This window comes from Cupressus sempervirens, chromosome 1, assembly GCF_028749045.1.
Source record: "Cupressus sempervirens isolate cs-2001-9-10 chromosome 1, ASM2874904v1, whole genome shotgun sequence".
Classification (NCBI taxonomy): Eukaryota; Viridiplantae; Streptophyta; class Pinopsida; order Cupressales; family Cupressaceae; genus Cupressus; species Cupressus sempervirens.
The window spans coordinates 465,810,813-465,833,283 of NC_143118.1; the positions used below are offsets into that span (position 1 = coordinate 465,810,813).

Here is a 22,471-nt window from a genome sequence, read left to right on the forward strand (position 1 = left end):
AACTCAAACTTGTTCATGTAGTGGGATGCTTCCTCAACCATAGTTTGTTTTGAATTTGTATGGTTTTGCATATCCTAATGAAAAAATTATGGAGGGTTTCATAACATGCATTCAAAAGAAGACGCCCAATTTGAGGTAAGAGACTTCATTGTTCAAGAATTGTATGAATGATGAATTAGTAGGTGTGAGCTCTATAACACTAGTTATCCAAAGAAGAATCACTCAATTGACAAGTAACGAAAATTGAGTCTTTACACCACAATTCATTAAGATTTATGAAAATCAACTTTACAGATGTTAGTAAAATCCTCTGCCGAGAGAGTGGGGTGCAAATACTCCAATTCTTTTAAGATTATCCCTCCAAATTTTGTGTCAACCTTGTAGTGCATTAGACTATAGGCATAACTCGTGTTTTTTGAGGCCCTTAACATGATGCAAAATAAATTAATTCAAAAACACCTTGATGACCTTTCGTTTGATCAATACTTGAGTCTTTACACCACATTTCATTAAGATTTATGAATGTCAACTTTACAAATGTTGGCAAAATTCTTGGTCGAGAGATTGGGGTGCAAATACTCCAATTCTTTTAAGATTGTCCCTCCAAATTTTGTGTCAACCTTGTAGTGCATTAGACTATAGGCATAAGCGGTGTTTGTTTGAGGCCATTTACATGACGCAAAATAAATTATTTCGAAAACACCTTGATGACCTTTCCTTTGTTCAATACCAATGTTGACTTTATATAAGAACAAGAGAGGACAAATCAAATATCATTGATTTGATAGTATTCATATTTAAAGCAATTGGATATGACAAGATGATAAATGCCATTGTTTATTACAAATGAGTATTTGAGCCTTAGAGGCAAGCATGTAAGATATTGTTGCAAGATGAGCTAATAGATTCTCGTTATCAGGCAAAAGAGTCATTGCCATTTAATAACATGATATACGTCAAGCCAAAGCCGTAAAAACAAACTTCTATGTGAGTGAGGAGCCTCAATGAAGTTAAAGGGTCAGAACTCCCTTCAAATTTTCAATACATCAATGACAAGGATGTAAAAGTTTGTATATGCAATTATGAAATATGATGATAATTTATAGATGTGATCATCATAAATTCATAATAGTTGTCTACAATTTATTATAGCAAGATTCTCGTGATGATGTGATTTTGTGCTCATTTACGGACCCGTTACGTACATTTTGCCTTTTGATTTTACAAAAAAAAAAAAATTGAGCAAATATTGAGTTGGCAAGTGTTTTGTCAACTCCTAATTTTCAAGTCTACCAAGCTTTTGTCAAGGCATACTCTGCCAACAATGCTCTCAAACATAGCTGAGCTTAGACAACATAAAAATGTCCACAAATTATCAAACAATTGCCTTTCACATATTAAAACTCACCCATCCACTTACCAAGGGAACATTGTTGTCCTACATAGGAGTCGTTAAATGGTCCTACATTATCAGTTTTACCCAATGTGGCCTTCAATGGTTGATCTTGCATCTCTATTTTGAGATGTTGCAAACTTTAATAGTGTGTTCTTGCGTAACCCCAATAGATGTGTATGCCATCATTGGTGTTAAGGGTGCCCATTTTGACACTTGTGGATGCCTCGTTTGCAGTTCTCTCACCGGGTAAAGTTGATATTAGTCAATCTCACATATCCCTTAGACATTTAAGATCACAGTCTAGTTCAAGCTCATGCTTATGCTTTAGTATTTGCTCAATGTACCTATTTCTTGTTGGAAAAGCCTCGTGAAGCTCAGGCTTTAGTTATGTATGCCTCATTTGTAGCATAGTTAGGTGCATCTCACAAAGAGTACAGAACAGTCCCATATTGCTGTCATCATATGTAGACCCAAAAACACATGGCTGGTATTGTGGACTTTAAAAGGACCCTTCCTTTCCTTTCATCAACAAGCACAACTTCAAAGCTCGCTTCTGCCTCTGTTATCATACTCCTAAATGAAAACGAATACATTAAATGATATAAATCATAAAATTGCAACATGTTATCATGTATCATTTAGACAACCATGATCTCCTACACACTTTGAGTGGAGCCTCTAATAGCAGTAATATTCTTAATACAAATTGTCAAGAGTACTTACGGCACAACAGTCAAGTTCTATAGTCAAATTGCCTAATGCTAATGCATCTATATAGCTCTGCAAGAGTAGAAAAGAAACAATCAAAAGAGGCATCGTGAAAGACAAATCAAGTTGCATGTTATCCAAAATGATATATTTAACATGTTTCATCCAGGGAAACTCTTCGTGAAGATATCAGAGATGGCCTTCCTTGCCCTGATAATAAACTTCCTCTGTTGTTAATGACACCTAATAGAAGATATGATAAATGTATTCCAATTCTGCAGAGCAATAAAGTATTAAAATGTAAGAGGCAACAAGAAAGTTATCTAAGCTGTGAAGAACATGCCTTTTGAGCATTCAAAATAAATTATGGAATTTGTCACACATTGCAGAGCCAGACCTAATTCCTGTATTTCTACATGATAAAATGTTGCAGCACAGCCAATGACAAATTTTGGGGAGCAAAGAATCAAATCCTCGTGTTCAAAACCATTAAAATGTCATCCAAATTACTGATTCACATCTGAGGGGGTTTGTGCTTTAGCATTTACTGCACTGTTAAATGAATGCAGCCAGATTTTTTTATGTCCTGTCAGTTGCTCCACGAAACATTTGCTGCAACTGGAGTATTTGTTGTCTTTGTTCCACAGGTAAAGAATTTATCTGTTCAGGTGTAATGCTCATCACTTGTTGCAGTAAGGCTTTCTCCTGATCAGGTGATAACTGCATCTGTTTTTAATATGATGATAATGTTAGTAGTAGAGAAAAAAAACACAATTCCTTGACATTGTAGAACCAAAGAATGATTTGCAGAGACTCACATGAGAAATTTGTTGCTGCTGCTGTGGCACTGCTTGAGTTTGCATTTCACCAATTCCATGAGACCGAGCAAGATTAGATCTTGCAACATCTGGAGGTCCAGTATTTATTCCACTTCCAATATTCCCAGTAGATGGTCCAACAGATTCACTCATGCCCCCTATCATACCCCCACCTAAACCTGCTGGTCCTCCCATCCCTGTTTGAATGGATGAAGGCTGAGCTCCACTAACACTATTGGTAACACCTTCAGGAGGAACTGGTGGCCATGAGGGAGCAGGGCCCATGCCACTCAAGCCTTGACCCATGTTAGGTCCTCTTCCAGTTTGGATCCCATGGCCCATTGCTGGCAGGTTACCATGACTACTGATATCTGATCCAGCATGTGAAACAGGTCCAACCACACTCCCTGAATTCATCTATGATTATTTGGATTTAAAAAAACAGTCAGGGACATTATTTGTACAAACAAGTCAATGGAAGTTCTGAATGAAATGAAAATGATAGTCTTCTTGCCTGATACAGTTGCTGGGGAGGTGGATGGCTTGGCAATGGAGGCTGCGCATGTGGCTGGAAAGGAGCCCCCATGCTTGATTGTGCATTGCTTCCTGAGTGCTATAAATTGAAATACCCAGATGACTTGTTAATTTGTAATGCTCGTGACAAGTTAATATCTCCAAGAATGCATAAGATATCACATTGCTTTCGTTTATATCCTTGTTGGACAAAACATTATAGCCAAGGCAGATCAATAATAAAGATATATTTTGATAAATTCTTCCAAATTTGCAAAATCCAGTACATTAACTAAATGACAGTCACCATACCTGAAACTTCGTTTGAGACTGCGGTTGCTGTGGAACAACAGATGGCTGAAAACCAATATTCTGAGCCTGCTGATTCTGCAGTTGATGCATAGGTGGCTGAAGATGAGGCCTTGGCTGTTGTGGTAATGGTGGCTGCATTGGTTGATGAATCCCACCACTTGGTTGGCTTAAAGAATGCTGAGATTGACCGGAGAGAACTGTAGGATGTTGAGGCTGCATTGGCAAATTTTGCGGAGCAGAATGAATGGGTAGATGCATTGGCAAATTCCGACCCTGAGGTGGTTGCTGCCCAGGTTGCGATGTTGGTTGACGCAGCATGTGAGGCTGAGATTGTTGTCCTGCTTGTGTTAGAGGATGTGGAGGAATGTGTTGAGGCCGTTGTGATGGTTGCTGCATTGTACTTAAGGGTTGTGAGTGCGCTGTCACTGGCACCTGACTATGCTGTCCCACATGCACCTGTGACTGTTGGCGTGGTTGTGGTTGAATCTGCACTGTATTTGTTTGGCCCTGCTGCCTGGGTTGAACATGTCCCTGTTGGCCAGTCTGCATCTCTTGTTGAGGTTGAGTGAGGGACTGCTGAATGTTAGGCATCTGAAATCGACACAGAAATTGCATTATGTCAAATATTCAAAGTTTTTGCAAAGACCGTATGAGAAACATACTGAAATAGAAGCAAATGCATACCACTTGTGGAGGTCGCACCATACCAAGCATTATCTGTGCCTGAAATACAAAAGAACATTTACTCAATACTGACGCAAAGAAGTGCAAAACTCTTGAGGAAAGAAATATATCAGATACCTCCCGATACCACAAAAAGTGACCTGCTTAATTAACTAGAATACCAATGCACTAAATAATGAAGACTTTCTACCTTTCCTAGTACTTTCAATGGTCAGAACCAAGTACACATCAGCTGCTCTGTGAAGTTATAATTTATTCTACTGGAATAGATAATAACGGATTATGGTGCTTCTTTTATTAATTAGAATTAGCGGTACAAATGGAGAGAAATATTTAAATGTAAAAGCTTTCAATATTGCAACTTAAATTCCATGCTACAATTGGAATTACTACAATGGAGAGGAGTAACAGGCGTTCTCAAAAAAATTAAATGTTTGCTTTAGATATGCACACCACGTGCTGTCCAGATGTGAAGACAGATAAAACAGAAAAAAACAAAACTATGGGCTTGCTTTTCCTAAATCATGCAGTGAACCAGAATCATGTCCATAAATGTTACAAGAATTACATTAAATAGCATCCAAGGATAGTGTTTATAACGAAAATATAGCAAATTGCTCATAGAGGATAAGGAATATATATATATATATATAAAACCTTCATTCCTTGTCATTTGTAACAATAGTATAACCAGAACAAAGTACTGGATATTTTGCTTCAAATATGTCTCTGCATCTAATTGTGTGCATTTATGTCAATAAAATTATAAATGTTCCTAAAAATATGTACTGGATATTTTGCTTCAAATATGTCTGTGCATCTAATTGTGTGCAATTACGCAAATAAAATTATAAATGTTCCTACAAATTTTCTTTTGATTTTGTTGGAAGAAAAGAGCCTTTAAACATGTGAACCTCAAACTAAAGATCTCAAAGATGGTATTGACTTCGATTTTATTTGTCTGTATCCATTCTTCTTTTCTTTCTATATGTAACCTGAACTACCCTAGATTAGGCATTAAGATTATGTCTATAACAGTCATCCATGAGACTAGTCTTACCGTTGATCCCAGATATAGGCTCCTGCCTGCCTAGATGAGGGTAGTCTGGAAGTTTTGTAGGGACGAGACAGGTGCATCCTGCAAAGCAGCCTCCGGACTTTTATAGAAGCCAGCTCTTCTCTTGATGGATTTGGGAAAGGGGAAGGAAATTCAAACAAACTCAAGGCCATGCACCAGAGATTTTGAAACCCTTCAAGCTCATGTCGATGATGATGAGAATGTCATTAACCCTAGGAATGAGCACAAGAGGCCACCCACTCTTCATTGTTGGAAAGAGAACGTGATGGCAAGATCCTAGACACAGGCCAAAGCATTCATATCTTCCCATGAGAAGGATATGTCAAGGCTTGCAGGGAAAACACCCTATTATCCCACTAAAATGACTATTCTCAGAGCATCCTATTCACCATAATGGCATGGTATAACCCTAGACCAGAAGCATTGAAAGTGTAACCAGACATGATCCAATAACTTGTAAATCAAAAATTGGTTATAAGAGTCTGAAAACAATAGATGACATCCATACTTGTTCAGAAATTACGAGTACCCTTAAAACTATCCACAAAACAGAGAGAAACGTACAGAATAAGCAAGTTGGGCATAGTCCAGTATATTTCTTCTATTAAAAATGCAAAGATTACAAGACTACAGTCAAAAGAATGTAAATACACCTATATTACAATGTTTTGCTAATGAACAGAACTCCTAGAATAGAGATCCTAGCGCTGATTGAATTCCCCAAATAGCCTCCTTATTCCAATTTTTCCATATGTCTATTATAGGAAATAAATCTCAACTGAATCTTGAAAATGCAACCAGAGGAGCTCCAATCCATGCCAGGTGGAAGAATTGCCACGGAAGTTGTTACAGGTTTTTTAGGCATGTCGTCTTTGTAACCATTATCCTCTTCTGCACGCGGCATGGGTGACACCTATGCCCTCTCTTGAAATTCCTGCTAATGTGGTGCAAAAGCTTCACCTACAACTTGAAAGTGCTTCGATTTTTGTTGTTTAGACAAACAAGAGTTATCGTATTTATTTGAATGGCAGGTCCCCTCAGATTCTTTGGATGACTTGACCGCACATCGGTCACATTGCAGGCCATTGGACTTTTCTTCATGCTGACTCCCCCCTTTCCCTCAAAACTCCATAGCTTCAACATATGTCACTCTCTGCAATGCGTATGTTATGGGAAGCACAATCAGGAAAACATCTGACTCTTCAGGCACATTGAAGTTTTGTGTAGTATTGTTGGTGAAAGTAATCCTAAGATGGCCCTGATCTAAGAATGATGGTTGTTATATCAACATTTGGCTACTCACAAGGGGTCTTTGCCTACTGAGAAAGAAACTTGTAATTTCTGGCTTCACAGACTAGATTGCTTATCCATTGGGCAAAGAGCCATAACAAGGAGCTTTAAAAACAAACCTGCCTCAAAACAAGAAGAGACAAAAAATTGTGCAAGCATGCACTTGGAGGAAAGTTGGACACTAAACATGCATTCCTTCAGCAGAATGCAGCATGTGCAATAGCACTTAATGGAAAATAAGGCTTCTAACCTACCATGTATAGAGATTTACATTACAATGTTAAACAAAGCCATTAACTGGCTCATTGAAATAGCTTCCCTTCCTAACCAGCTTATGAAATTTTACATGTTTCTAGACAAGAAGCCAAAAATGAAAGCTTAATAGGCATCCAACATGCTAGAATGCCTCCAAAGTTTCGAAAATAAAGAAAGTCATCCATGTTGGAATATCATCTCTTTGTAATGAATGGCCAAGTTGTTGCTCTTTGTGAAGCTCATCTTCATGCTCAAAGGTAAGCATGACAAGTGACCACTTGCAAATCTGGGCTAGATGCCTGATGAGACATCCCCTTATTGATCTTGCCAGCCCTTGCACCTTTTGATGACCATCAAAGATTGACTCTGATGGCTTCTTTACTACTATGGAGATCTCCTTTTCTTGCCACAGCTCATGGTCTTCAAGTCCAAAAGTTCTCGATTCGAGGGTGACTAATGCACAAATGGCATTGAACTCGTCCAAAAAGTCACCTTCATTATCGATTTCTTCTAGGATCTCCTTAAGACCCAGAGATGCCTCGATAACACAACTTGGTAGAACAAGAAGATCTTCTTGAGCTATTCTCTTTACTGTGCCACCACTGATTTGCTCTATCACCTCCATATTAACAAAGGACGCTCATTAAAAAGGACACTGAGTCTTCCTCCTCTTTGTTACCTTACTCATTACATGTATGCAGAGAGATTTATTTGGGAACAGCCTCCTCAACATCCTCCTGCAGCTCTTCCTCTGTTTGTCTTTGCTTTTCTCCCTCTCCATTCAAACTCATTTCTTCTATCCTGTGAGCAAACAGAAGCTCATGACAAGATGAATTTGCATCTTTCTTTAAAACCGGTTGCCTCGTTCTTCCTTCTCTAGCAGCGACTTGCATTGCAAGGAATTGTTATTGTTGGATTTTGACAACATCAGCTTGTTCCTTTAGCATGTAAGCTTGGTAAGCAATCTCTTCTTGCCCACAATGATATTCATGCTCTTCCTCAATAGCTTTCAGCTCTGCCTAGAGATTTATTAACATTTCTTTGTAGCTGATGTTTTCTTGGTTTCCCAAACTTTGGTTGTGTGGGAGGGTAAGCATGCAAATAGGAGTTAAGTGGAACCTCCTGCGGTTGGTAGGCATATGTGGGGATAGACAGGTACCACGTATCATGAATTTTCTCATGACTAAATGTAGCAGGGGAATAGGGAGCAAAACTATGAGCATTAGTAGCCTAATATTGTTGGTAAAGAGCTGGAATACTTGCATTCTCATGAAAAGGAGGGACGAAAAATTGCTGTCCATAATATCCCTCCATATCAATGCATAGGGGAAGGGAAAGGATTTACTAATGGTGTTTCAAAGGAGGGGCGGGCAGGGGGGGGTTGCAAAACTAGGAACTCAACTCATACTATTAGCCTATTAGGACCAGCCCAACATTTCTAGGCTACAGAGTCGTTGGGTGCTTGGAATCTACCTTTTCAAGGCTGAAAACACTGAAGAAGGCACCACTCCTTCAGCTATGAAAGCTCTGTCCCACCAGGCGTGCCAAAAAAACTGTTGATCCCAGATCTAGGCTTCCACCTAGATGAGGTCAGTCTAGAAGATTTACAAGGGCGAGATAGGCTAGCGTCTAGCAAAGCAACCTTTGGGGTTTTATAAAAGCCGACTCTTGTCTTGGAAGATTTGGGGACGAAACTAGGAACTCAACTCATACTATTTGGACCAGCCCAGCACTTCTAGGCTACAGAGTCGTCAGGTGCTTGGAATCTACCTTTTGAAGGCTAAAAACACTAAAGGTGGCACCACTCCTTCAGCTATGAAAGCTCTGTCCCACCGGGCGTGCCAAAAAAACTGTCGATCCCAAATCTAGGCTTCCACCTAGATAAGGGCAGTCTAGAAGCTTTACAAGAGTGAGATAGGGATGCGTCTAGCAAAGAAACCTTCGGGGTTTTAGAGAAGCCGACTCTTCTCTTGGTAGATTTGGTAAAGGGGAGGAAATTCAAACAAAATCGAGCCGATGCGCCAAAGATTTTGAAACCCTTCAAGCTCCTGTCAGTGATAATGAAAATGTTATACCATGGGAATGAGCACATGACACCACTTTTCATTGTTGGAAAGAGAATGTGATGGCAAGATCCTAGACACAAGCTCACTAATATGACTATTCTTAGAGCATCTTATCAACCATAATAACATGGTATAACCCTAGACCACGAGCATTGAAAGAGTAACCAGACATGATCCAATAACTTGTAAATCAAAAATAGATTATAAGAACCTGAAAACAACAAATGACAGCTATACTTGTTCAAAAATGACATGGAACCTTCAAGCCATCCAGAAAAAGGAGGGAAACATACAAAAAAAGAAAATCTAGGCATAGCCCAATATATTTCTTCTATTAACTATGCAGAGGTTACAAGCCTAGGGTTAGAAGAATACAACTACAGCTATATTACAACGTTCTGCTAATGAACAAAACTCTTAGAATAGAAATCTTAGCTCTAACTGAACTCCCAAAAAAACCTCCTTATTACAATGTGCCTGTAGGTCTTTTATACTATGTTACCGGTACTTCCCCATCTGCCTTCACATACAAGTACGGTACGTATCAGAATCAGATATGTCCAAAATACCCCGTCGAATCGAACACGGTTCGATTTATACGTATTTGCAATGAATCCGAATTTTTTTGGATGACGTGGCGATTTGAATGGTAACATGGCAGTTTGACTAAGATATTTAGGGTCGGCGTTTGATTTTTGTTAGTCTTTAACGCGTTTTTACTAGGGTAAAAACCCCAAAGTGAACGGAACAAACATCCGCTGCGCAGAACGAAACAAAAGTTTGCAAAAGTTTGCACTTTGTAGGAAAAACATCCACCGCGCTCGAAATTGACAGCAACTGGAAAGCAACGGCAACAGTAAAGTTGTAAACTGACACCAACTTGAGACCTGCAGCTGGACGACGACAGAGACCTGCAACAGGGACGACGACAGAGACTTGCAACAGGGACGACGACAGAGACCTGCAACAGGGACGACGGAGCGGGAGTCTGCGTTCGGCTTAACCAGGTAAATTCGTGAATGTTTATTTTAATTTTTTAAAATTTATTTAAAGTTACAAACTTTCAAACAAAGTTTTATGTATAGTTTTATTCATATTGTAAGTTTATAATATTAATTTATTATTGAGTTTTTTCATATGTTTATGTTTATTTTTATTTTTTTTAAATTTATTTGAAGTTATAAACTTTTAAATTTTAAATACTATATATAGTTTATAAATTATAACTTCAATAATATAAAAGGTTTTTCAATTTTTTTTAAAATTGTATATATCATATAATATGTAAATTTTAAATTGTAATTTTTTAATGTCAGACAATATTTAAATATTATTTAAATATTGAATAAATATTATATTATATAATGTCTAGAGTATTAAATAATAAATGTTAATAATGTATTTTTTATTTTATTGTTTATTAATTTAATATTTATATAATAAATTATAATATTTGTTATAAATTGTAATTATAAATATTTCTTATAATTTTAATATATATATTTTTTAATTTTTTTTAATGTTCAAATAGAAATTGAATTTGTTTATTTTTATATTTAATATTGTATTTACTATTATTTAATTATTTAATAACATTTTTAATTTTTAACTTGTTGGCTCTTGTAAACAGGACAATGTCAGCTTCTTCTATTGCTCGACCCAAATTCAAGACCGATCCCAATTCACCATTATAGAAATATGTCACAATGAAATGCCAAGTAAAAGGAGGTGGAACATTTGTTTGGGAATGCAATTTATGCCATGTGGAGAAAACTAGCTCCTATAGCCGTGTGAAAGCCCATTTATGTGCCATTCCCCAAATGGGTATCAAAGCATGCGAAGGACCGGATGCAAAAGGATTGCCACCTCAACAAATAGCAGGATTCATTCAAGAGCAAGAGGAAGCAGATGCAAGAGTCGGACGTGCCACAAACCATCCTTTGTTGAAACAAAAAGCAAGTAGTTCAAGGCCCCCACCTTCTCCATCTCATAGTGACTTTCTTGATATCATAGTAGAGAACCACCCGTTCTTGGGCAGAATTGAAGAAGAACTTGTTACTGAGAAGAGAAGTAAGGGACCATTGGAGAGAGCATTCCAGAATGATGCTAGGGAGATTGCAGATGAAGCTGTTGGAAGATGTATCTATGCAAATGGTTTGGCATTCAATGTTGTGCGCTCACCATATTGGCAGGATATGTTGAGAAAAGCAAATGATGCTCCGCAAGGGTGGATAGGGCCAGGTTATGAGAAGGTACGCACCACCTTACTAGCAAGTGAGGTCAAAAACATAAACAATGCATTGGCTCCCATTAGAAATTCATGGAAACAAACAGGTGTGTCAATTATCTCTGATGGGTGGAAGGATACCAAAAATCGGCCATTGATAAATGTGATTGCAGTGTGCCCAAAAGGGGCAATGTTTCTAAAGGCTGTGGATTGTGAGGGACAGGTGAAGGATGCACAATTTATTGCTGATATCCTTATAAAATGCATCCAAGATGTGGGTCCTGAAAATGTTGTCCAAGTTATTATAGACAATGCAAAGAATTGTCGGGCTACAAGTTTGTTGATTGAGAGACGTTTTAATCACATCTATTGGACACCTTGCGCTGTCCACTCTCTCAACCTAATGCTACAAAAGTTGGGTAGGAAAATAGATTGGATCAAACAAATCTATGCTGAGGCTGAAGAGGTTCAGATGTTCATCACAAACCATAACATGTCACAAGCCATTTTTAGATCATTTTCAGAGTTGGAATTGCTGAAGGTAATTGAAACACTTCAAATTTTCAATTCTATATTCACTACTAATATGAATTTACTTTTTAAATTTGATAATGATTTCTTCATAATTTAATTATGATTTTTAATTCTTGAATAGGTTGCTGAGACTCGATTTGCATCAAACACAATTGTCTTGAGGCAACTTGTGTTGGTGCGAGAGGCACTTGCTGGCATGGTTATTGGTCAAGGTTGGATTCAATGGAGGCAATCCAATATAGAAAGGGCAACAAATGTAAAGAAAATGATCCTAGACGACACATGGTGGTAAAGAGTGGAATATCTTCTTAGTTTCACCGAGCCCATCATGAGCATGATCCGTTTTGCTGACATGGATCACCCATGTTTGGGAATGGTATACGATGGCATTGACTCAATGATTGAGTTAATGAGAGACGTCATCAATAAAAGAGAGAAAGATCCTGAAGAAACTTTCTTCAAAGAAGTCAAGTCAATTTGTGTTGAACGGTGGAACAAAATGACCACCCCATTACATCTTCTTGCATTTGCATTGACTCCAAAATTTTATAGTGATGAAATTCTTTCTCAGCCAACAAGGGTACCACCATACAGAGATGGAGAAGTAAGTGATGGATGTAGGACAGCACTCGGTAAACTCTTTTGTGATCATGCAATGGAGGATTTAGTTACAACTGAGTTTGTTAATTTTGTATCCTCTGACGGTCAAAGTGTTGCTGTTATCCATGACAAGTACACGAAGGATGCTCATGCTTGGTGGTACCTTAATGGCCATACATCACCACACCTTCAAACTCTTGCAATCAAACTTCTATCACAAGCATGTTTCTTAATTTTTGTTCCAACTCTCTAACATTATTAGTCTGTTAATGTCAGAAATAAAGTTATTTTTATAGTTGCAACTCTCTAACATTGTGACAAATTTTCAATAGGTTGCTAGTTCTTCTTCAGCTGAGAGAAATTGGAGTACATACTCCTTTATTCACTCAGTGAAACGCAATCGATTGGCAGCAAGTAAGGCAGAAGAATTGGTTTATGTGCATTCCAACTTGCGCCTTCTTACTTATAAAAAAAGTCAGTACAAGGAAGGGGGCACAATGTTGTGGGATGTAGATCCTGAGAGAACAGATTTAGATTTTTCAGTTAATGCACCATCTTTACCCTCTGTGGAGACAAATAGCCAACGTGCTTCTAGCTGTGGAAGTGAAACTGGGGCTGCATGTGGTTCCACTGATCTTGATTTTCTTGATGACCCATATGATGCTGATTACTAATCAGTCTAATTGTAATATTTTGACAGTTTACTGTTTAACCAATGCACAATGAATTCAATATGGATATAATCATATATGATATATCTATCATAACATTCAATTTTTGACATATCAATTGACAAATTGATATGAAACTAGACTTAAAGTTACAGGAAATCATTATAAATGTGTTACTGCAATATTTATGGCAGTTTTGTTTCTACTTTTCAAGCTGTAAGCCTGTATACATGCACAGATATAAAATATATATTTATGATTTTTTAATTTTATATGCTTTTAGTTTTGTTTTCAAGTTGTACAAATGCATATGTATATATATTATATATATATTTATGATTTTTATATGTTATTTGTACAGACGTATCCAGACGTACCCAAACCCACTTCCCAAAAAATTGCCGTACCCACGTATCCGTATCCGTGCCCGTACCCATACTGGTAACTTAGCTTTTATATGAAGAAATCCCTCAACTGAATCTCAAAAATGCAACCATAGGAGCTATGATCCATGCCAGGTGGAAGAATCGCCATGGTGGTTGTTACGGTTGTTTTAGGCATGCTGACCTTGTAATCATTATCCTCTTTCTGCGTGTGCCATGGGTGACACCCATGTCCTGTAAAATCCCAGGTAATTTCTCTAATCTTTTAGACAGTATCAGGAGAGAAATTGATTTGATTTGCAATCTAATCTAACAGTAAATATTGATTGACTAGAAGTAAGGTCTGACAGGTACAATATAGATAACAAACTGATTCATCAACCAGAAACAGTAAACTGGACTGGAAATTATTCGTAATATTCCTCCATATTTATGTACAGAAAGTGAGAGACAGAGTTTTAATCTAGGCACCTGAACAGATTAATAGTTAATGACTCTCCTGGAATCAAAGCTTCAATTCACCAGCCAGTAGAACCCTCCGCCAATGCTTGATAATTTTTACCAAAATGAAAGAATTACATTCAAGAAATGATTGGATCCTTGCGTCACCTCTATTTGGTCGTCTGCCAATCGATTGCTCCACGTAGACTCAATGTGATGATCCGCCAGTTTTATCCAAGACAAAACTTTTGTCTCTTACCACCAGTCAAGACAAACAAATCTGAAGAATATTTGAATCTATATGCCCAAAATTTAATGTCCATATACCACTCGACTCCCTTATTGCTCCATTCAGGATTAACGTTGATTGCAAAACCTTCAAATGAAACCCATCCTGATATCAAAGCTACCCATACATTTATGATTGCGTAAAAAAAAGGAAAAGAAAACTGAGCCATCCACAGCAGACAAAACCTTCTCATACAAATGGCAATGGCTATCTAGAAAGAAAGGTCTGATGCCAGAACGACCAGTGGCAGCCAAACATGCATTTACCAATCTTAAACAAAACACTTGTACCCTAAGATCACATCAGCTAAACAAGAAAGCCACGGTTGCAAAGTCATGCAAAAGTCTACCTTGTTAGCAATTATCAAAAATGGATTTTTGGTTTCTTCTAGAACTGTACAAAAACAATAAGTTGCCTCTTCAAGCAAGTGTATTATGTGATGGCAATACATATTGTCTTTATTGGTCATGCAAAACACCAAATCCTTATCAATTATCAAAAATGCATAGGTGGTTTCTTCTATAACCATACAAATACAATACATTGTGTGTTCAAAGCAAGGGCATTATGTGATTGATATACACATGGTCTTATTTAGAAGCTTACAAATAAACTAGAAAAAATTTCATTATGATCATAGCCGAACACAGACTTAATATTGTACATAAAATTCAAATAAATAATGCAATCATCTTGTGACTTGGCAATAACTGAGAAAAGATTGGACATGTAGGAAATTCTATTAGAGACAATCTGTGATCTGTAATATCAAGTAGAAGCACAAATCTGCAAAAAAACAAGATTAATTGGCAATTGGGGCCAGCGCCAGTTTTTGACCCATAAAATTGGGAAAAACCAATGGTGGTCAACATGTTTTTTGCAAAAAAAATTGGGATTAAACCTAAATTGAATCGGGTTTAATTGCAGTCATCAAAAGCCCTAGACTGCGCAAAAAATGGACTCTGCAAGCACTAAAATGTGCCAAATGATACTCCACCATTTCTTACAACAGCACACAGAAACTGGAAATCACACAGACTGGAAACGAATGATAACCATTGACAGATGGTATTCACGGCATTCTAGATATTTGATACACAATATTATAATATTTATAGGATTCTTTAAATATTATAAAATTATAATATTTGTAAATATTCTATAATATATTTTATAAAATATTGTGTATTTTGTAAATTATATATGTATTCTGTAAATATTATAGATTTTCTGTATATTATAAATGTATATTATTGTAAGTTTGTGTGAATATTCTGTATATGTATTCTGAAAATATTTTGTATATGTATTGGATATAAATTCATACAAAAAATATGCATTTATATACACAATATACAAAATACATATATGTATGTATTCTGTCTATTTTTATATATTTTCTGTCTAAATTTGTATTCAATACATATGAATTTATAAATTTAAATACAGAATAAAAGTATATTCTGTATATATCTATGATATGGAAATCCCGTTTACTTAAAAAAAGTTAGACTGTTTTTCTTCAACTTTTCACGTTTTTTGTAAATCCAATTTTTTCCCCATCTTTTTCAAAATTTCATACTCTGATTTGCCAATTTATTCCCGAAACGATTTAAGCTTCTATGTCAACAGGTCTGTGATCTTGTTAAAATCCCAAATCTAACCAAATGTTCCAAAGTCAGACAACACAATTTTTTTGTTGGAACATGTGTACACATATATGTAAGAGCAAAATCAAATTGCTAAAATACAGTAAAATAGCCTTTCTTTAATAAAACATAATGTTTAGCATGGATCAGTGTTCCGGGTCTCTGCAAGTCCGAGGCAGAGGCAGCTTTTCCAAGGCAAATGGCCTCTGGACTCGGACTCAGCTGAGTCCTAGTAGAGTTCTCGTGGACTCGCTGAGTCCAGGGACTCACCAAGTCCCGAGCCCGGGACTCTCCCGAAATTTTTTCTTTTTTTTTTTTATTATTTAAAAAGATAGAGATTTCTGAAAGGTGTTTTTTTTTAGTACATATTAATTCTGAAAATGATGTTGTGGTATGTCAGGAATTTATTAAGAATTGAATCTTAAATCTTAAATCTTCAAATTTATGTCTGAAAATCCTGAATATTATAGGAAATTTAATGTTTAAAACTTCAAATGTCGTTAACCATGTGCTGGTTCCCAAAACTGCAGATTGGAAATCCAAGAACCTGCCACTTCTCCGATAAGACTTCCCAATCAGTTCTGGCCAACGGACGGGAATACTTCTTGATTCCCCTGCACTTCAGGCTCCGCTACGCCCAAGCGGGTAGACCTTCTCCTCGAACCTAATCACCTAGTTCAGAGCTTTTCTAAAGCAAATTGAAGCTTTGGAGTTCTCCGGCTGGCAAGGTCCTCGAACTCGATCAAAATGAAACTGAACACTGGATAATGGTTGAATGTTTTGTTAAATTAAATAATAATTAAATTGATGCTTGTAAGAAGGAAGTTATAGATTTTCTAACTTCAATAATAAAAAGACCAGTGCCTCTGCTCATTTGGGCAACAAAGTCAACTTCAGTGAATTTTTACGTACAACTTCATAAAGTTCTAAAACACTTATACTGCCAACAATTAAATAATCAAGATGCGACAAACCAAATATTATGCAATCTTAAATTAGTCCAGATTGAGCTTTAACTCCTCTGGTAGGGAGACAAACTGGACACAGATACGGAAATGATTTAATATTTCATAATACCTAAGATGATCAAATTTAAAATGCTAAATGACCATGTCCACTTATCCGATATTTAAATTGTATACAAAATTCCAAAAAATAATTACAAAGGACAATTTGCCTGCAATTTAAATCTCCACACCTTTAATAATAAACAAAGAACATTTTATTCTATTATTAAAATAAAATAATAGAATTTATATTACAAAGTCATAATATAGCCCTTATCTCTCCATACAAGTAATATAAAATACTTCTTGAAAATATAAAATGTTCGGATATGTCTTATTCTCTTTTGCACTTGATACTTATATAATATCTAATAGTCACTTGGTTACATCTAACCAATATGACTTTTCAAATAGGAAACTAATTATTTTGTTACTCCTCTAGCATGATTATTAAAATATTTTTAGTTTACCAAAGGTTTCAGGAATGTCGTTCCTAAAAATAACTAGGATCACTAACTTTTAAACAAGGTATGGTTGAATAATATTTCCAACTTTAATCGCAACCTTATTTTATAAGTATGTATTGACTTTGCAAAACCCACCACAAATTATTTCTTTTGATAAATTCATCTTCAGATCAAACTTTCATATCTGTTGTATCATTCCATTGACTCATGCGGCAACCACTTCGACCATGACATTGGATCTTCTTTCCTGCTGTTATTGCCCATAGCACATCCTTGACTTCGTGGCTTCCTATAATTTCCATTGTCTTCCAACCTGAGAGAGCATCCATCACATCTGAGCGGATAAACAAGACTGAAAGCACCTCCATGAATATTAGTTTCGTCTCTGTATCTGTGTTAGGTATGTGCATTAGGTGCTCTACCATGAATTTTTAACAGACTTTCCTCGTCTTGGCTCATTATGTGCTATTCCCTTCTCCACGTGGTTGACCTCACTTTTACCGTTACCGTTAATAATTATTTCCTTCATATTTAATTTGTCGAACTCCATGCATGTTTCTATGCTTACCCATAATTGTTTGTATGGACCCGACTCCCTGTTGCCATTGATTTCCTCCAGTCATATCGAGCATCATCATGCTGCCATCTTCTCTATAGTCAATCTTGTCTATACTGCTCGGTTTTCATTTAGTAAATTATTGAAAGGATGATCCAGTTTGTGGAATATATCCAGTTGCTGCAGTACCAAGAAATCTGCTACAACCCTAGCAGTATTTGATAGGCCCAGCAATTTGCCAGCATAGTGTGGGCCAATATCTTCATGACTGGACTAACAAAAGGAATCAGATCCTGATTATAATATACTGGCATCCACATTTTTTCATCATGGTTAGAGATCTTTCTGAAGAGCATAGCATCTTGAAACTTATGAACAGGTTCAATTAACAATCTTTCACGCAACAAAAATATCAGAACTAGGGAAGTCATCTGTCTTGTATGCTAATTCTTTATTTCAAATTTTCCTGAGACATGTCGTTCTCTGTATGCTGTATGTGCTGATTGAGATTAAGTAGAAAATTCGTCATTGATTGGATAGGTTTCTACAAAATCATTTTTTCTGAATATTAGAACTTTATCTTGTGTATCTTGATCTCTCTTTGTAGCTATATGAAGAACCCATTTCCTCTTTACATGATTTCTGATTTTGTCTTCTTGCATTAATGACAACCTTCTTGTTCTCCTTTTTCATAATTATGAAAATGTGCACAAATGTAGACTTTACAAATTTAGACTCCATCACCAGGTTATAGCAAATTACACAGCTGCATAGCCCTGCATCTCAAAATTAAGGATAGTTACCCAACTTGAAGGCTCATTGCCAATATTGGTTACTATATGGGTTTCATTATGAAGAAGTCACTTTCAGCATTTTAGAGTTCAGTAATGTTGTACATATGTTTTCAGATTTACATAAATTTGTGTTAGAATTCTACAATGGTGTATATGAGTTTTTCTTTTTTTTTAGACTTACGTGTTCATGAATGTTAGACCTCTCTAGTGTTGTACATAAAGTTATAAGCTTTCAGACTTAGATGTATATGTGTTGCTGGCTATGTCCTTGATCATTTTCTTGGCAAAAATTTGTAAGCCAACTATAATTGTTATTAAAAGACTTTTTCCGTTAAAGATTGTGTTTCACCAAGCAAATTGATAGACATACTTGAGAGCCCTGTTCTCTACAATACGCACATAAGCTGTAACAAACATATTTCTCAATATTTGAGTCTTCAATGACTTATCTTAGGCATATTCGTAGGAGGGCATAGGCTACTATGAACCTTAGTCTTCTACACTCTAACTGATATTTTGATATATGCTTTCAACTTTTGATTCCATGGATTTCATATATTGTAGACATTTGACAGTGACACTATGTTTAACTTTATATTATCTTATTCAATTTTTTTCCTTCAGAAATTCGTTGTTATACTTATGTGATCTATGCAAAATTGTGTATGAGTGTTAAGTAGATTCTATTTACCTCAATTATTGTGTATTTGATGTTAATTGACTAAATGATGCATGAAAAAAACTTTAAATCCTTAAAAATCTTTGAATTTCATGGGTTTTTCGATTTTTCGAGTCCTTGTCGAGTCATGGCCGAGTCCGGTCGCCAAGTCCGAGTCAAAGGCAAGTCCAAGTCCCGTAACTATAGTATGGATGTATGATAAATGCCATAAATCCTTACACAATCTTGATATTTTTCAATTTGTTGAGTCTTTGCTCCAAGTCCGACCCTAAATCTTGTAATTATGGTTCCAAGAGCTAAAATAAGAAGAATGCCACGGAAAAAAAAACATTTATTCTGTGGAGAAAAATTTTATGAAAGGATGGCAACATCATGACCACCAAGATAAAGGTGCTAGCCCTCCCTATTAGAAATAGGAAATAATGAGAGGGTGGGTGAATCAATATTTCACAAACTTTTGCCCAACTATGGATATCTTTAATAAACTTAAAACATGCACATGTGATTAAACTGAAGAATAAACATAACAGTAACACAATGCAACTCATAACACCATTATTTGTTCACTAGGAAACCCTGGCCAAGGGAAACCCTCGGTGGAGATGGTACCCATAAAATGACCCACTAATCAACAGTATCTTCTGAAAGATATTGACCCTATTAGGAGTGTATTACATCCGTATAATGTCTTTGTCCTTGTTTGAGGACTAGGCCTTGTTAGAAGCCTCAACCCTATTAGGGGTTGGTATTACACTTACAAAAGTAGTAAGATGAGCCCACTGCTCAAGCATGCATATACAATGATACATTTTATACACAAAAAGATATAGATACAATAACCCCTTGACAATGTTGATATTTGCAATATCTGATTTGTCATTTGTAGTTTTCTGTACATAACTTCGCATATATAGTCCTTTCTCTGCTCTAACATTAAGTTTGTGTAACATAGCAAGTACATTTCAATGTCCAAAGACATCACACAACTTCACATAAACAAATCTTTCCTTTATACCCCTTTGTTTTGTCTTGCTGGCCTTCATGTCTTCACATTCTTCCAAAACACAAAATTGACTTTCGCTAAGTTAGAGTTAGCATCTAGGATGTCGGCCCTAGTTAGTTAACTAATTATTTTGGTAAACAAAATAATTCCTTAACACAAATACCCATTTCCTTCACTCTGTCATGTTCTGCCTATACCTAACTGCGATTGGTAAATCTTTGATATATCTATCTATACAGCTCATAATGACATGCGCTCTGAGATGCAATATCCTCATACCCTATTCTAGCTTCCCTCAAGTGCGCACGTGCCAATTTTCTCTCTGTGAACTTCGCAAACCAAAAAGGTGTCTCTATTGACAATTTTTTATTAAGTATAACAGGTTTTAACGTGTGCCTAAAACCCCACAGTATACAAAATAATACCAAATTAAAGTTCAAAACATAAAGTAGAACAGCAATAAACAATAGGCCAAGGAAGGCCACAAACTAGTCCTAAGACAAAATAAGCTCTAAAGGAGTAGGCAAACCCAACTAAACTAAAAACCAAGGGGAAAAAACAAAAAAGCCAAGAGAACAAATTAGGGCACTGTATCTTTGACCAGCTCAGCTATCATGAGCTCCAGCTTTTCCATGGTCTCTGCTGCTTCGGTCATCAACTAATTTTCATCTGGAGTATCCTCCTTGTCCCTCTTCCTCTTGTTCATAGCTTAAGTTTTCATCCAAGGGATTAGCATCCGCTTTAGGAGCCCTATTTTTCGCGTTGACTATGTCAACTTTCTCGTCTGTACCAACCTCCATCATCTCTTGCATTTTTTTGATATTATCATTTAATCCTTTGATAATATCAAGGCTCTAGTTAGCAGAACTGTAAAGAGTGCACGCCTATCCAATCTCTTATCCATCACAGTAACCCTAGTTTCCAGAATGCTAATTCTGTTAGACCCTTCATCTCCTTCCTTCCCATCCAGCCCCGTAACCCTGTTCTTTAGCTCTTCAGTTTCGTGGAAAATCCACTTAATTGACCGAAGTAAACCAAAAAGGTGTCTCTATTGACAAATTTTTTATTAAGTATAACAGGTTTTAATGGGTGCCTGAAACCCCACAGTATACAAAATAATACCAAATTAAAGTTCACAACATAAAGCAGAACAGCAATAAACAATAGGCCAAGGAAGGCCACAAACCAATCCTAAGACAAAACAGCCTCTAAAGGAGCAGGCAAACCCAGCTAAACTAAAAACCAAGGGGAAAAAACAGAAAAGCCAGGAGAACAAATTAGGGCACTGTATCTTTGACCAACTCAGCGGTCATGAGCTCCAACTTTTCCATGGTCTCTGTTGCTTCAGTCATCAATTGATTTTCATCTGAAGTATCCTCCTTGTCCCTCTTCCTCTTGTTCGATCTTGCTTTATAGCTTGAGTTTTCATCCAAGGGGTTAGCATCCGCTTTAGGAGCCCTATTTTCCTCGTTGACTATGTCAACTTTCTCATTTGTACCAACCTCCATCTCTTGCATTTTTTTGATATTATCATTTAATCCTTCGATAATATTAAGGCTCTGGTTAGCAGAACTGTAAAGAGTACACGCCATCCTGTCCAATCTCTTATCCATCTCAGTAACCCTAGTTTCCAGAATGCTAATTCTGTCAGACCCTTCATCTCCTTCCTTCCCATCCAGCCCCGTAACCCTGTTCTTTAGCTCTTCAATTTCGTGGAAAATCCACTTGATTGACCGGAAGTAAACCAAAAAGGTGTCTCTATTGACAGTTTTTTATTAAGTATAACATGTTTTAATGGGTGCCTGAAACGCCACAGTATACAAAATAATACCAAATTAAAGTTCAGTATCTTTGACCAGCTTAGCGGTCATGAGCTCCAACTTTTCCATGGTCTCTGCTGCTTCAGTCATCAACTAATTTTCATCTGGAGTATCCTCCTTGTCCCTCTTCCTCTTGTTCAATCTCGCTTTATAGCTTGAGTTTTCATCCAAGGGGTTAGCATCCACTTTAGGAGCCCTATTTTCCTCGTTGACTATGTCAACTTTCTCGTC

General features: G+C 36.6%; 1 protein-coding gene across 1 annotated transcript in view; it reads right to left on the bottom strand.

Moving 5' to 3' along the window:
- Nucleotides 1–2,214: 2,214 nt before the first annotated feature.
- The window catches only part of LOC149578314 (uncharacterized), a 35,082-nt gene continuing 14,825 nt past the window's right edge, over nt 2,215–22,471 (bottom strand). Inside the window, exons 4-8 of the mRNA XM_089828223.1 lie at nt 4,432–4,470; nt 3,748–4,338; nt 3,437–3,535; nt 2,923–3,339; nt 2,215–2,830 (exon numbers count right to left, since the gene is read on the bottom strand). Of these exons, the coding sequence (XP_089684349.1) occupies nt 2,684–2,830; nt 2,923–3,339; nt 3,437–3,535; nt 3,748–4,338; nt 4,432–4,470 (1,293 nt within the window). The 3' untranslated portion in view covers nt 2,215–2,683. The remainder of the gene's footprint in view (nt 2,831–2,922; nt 3,340–3,436; nt 3,536–3,747; nt 4,339–4,431; nt 4,471–22,471) is intronic.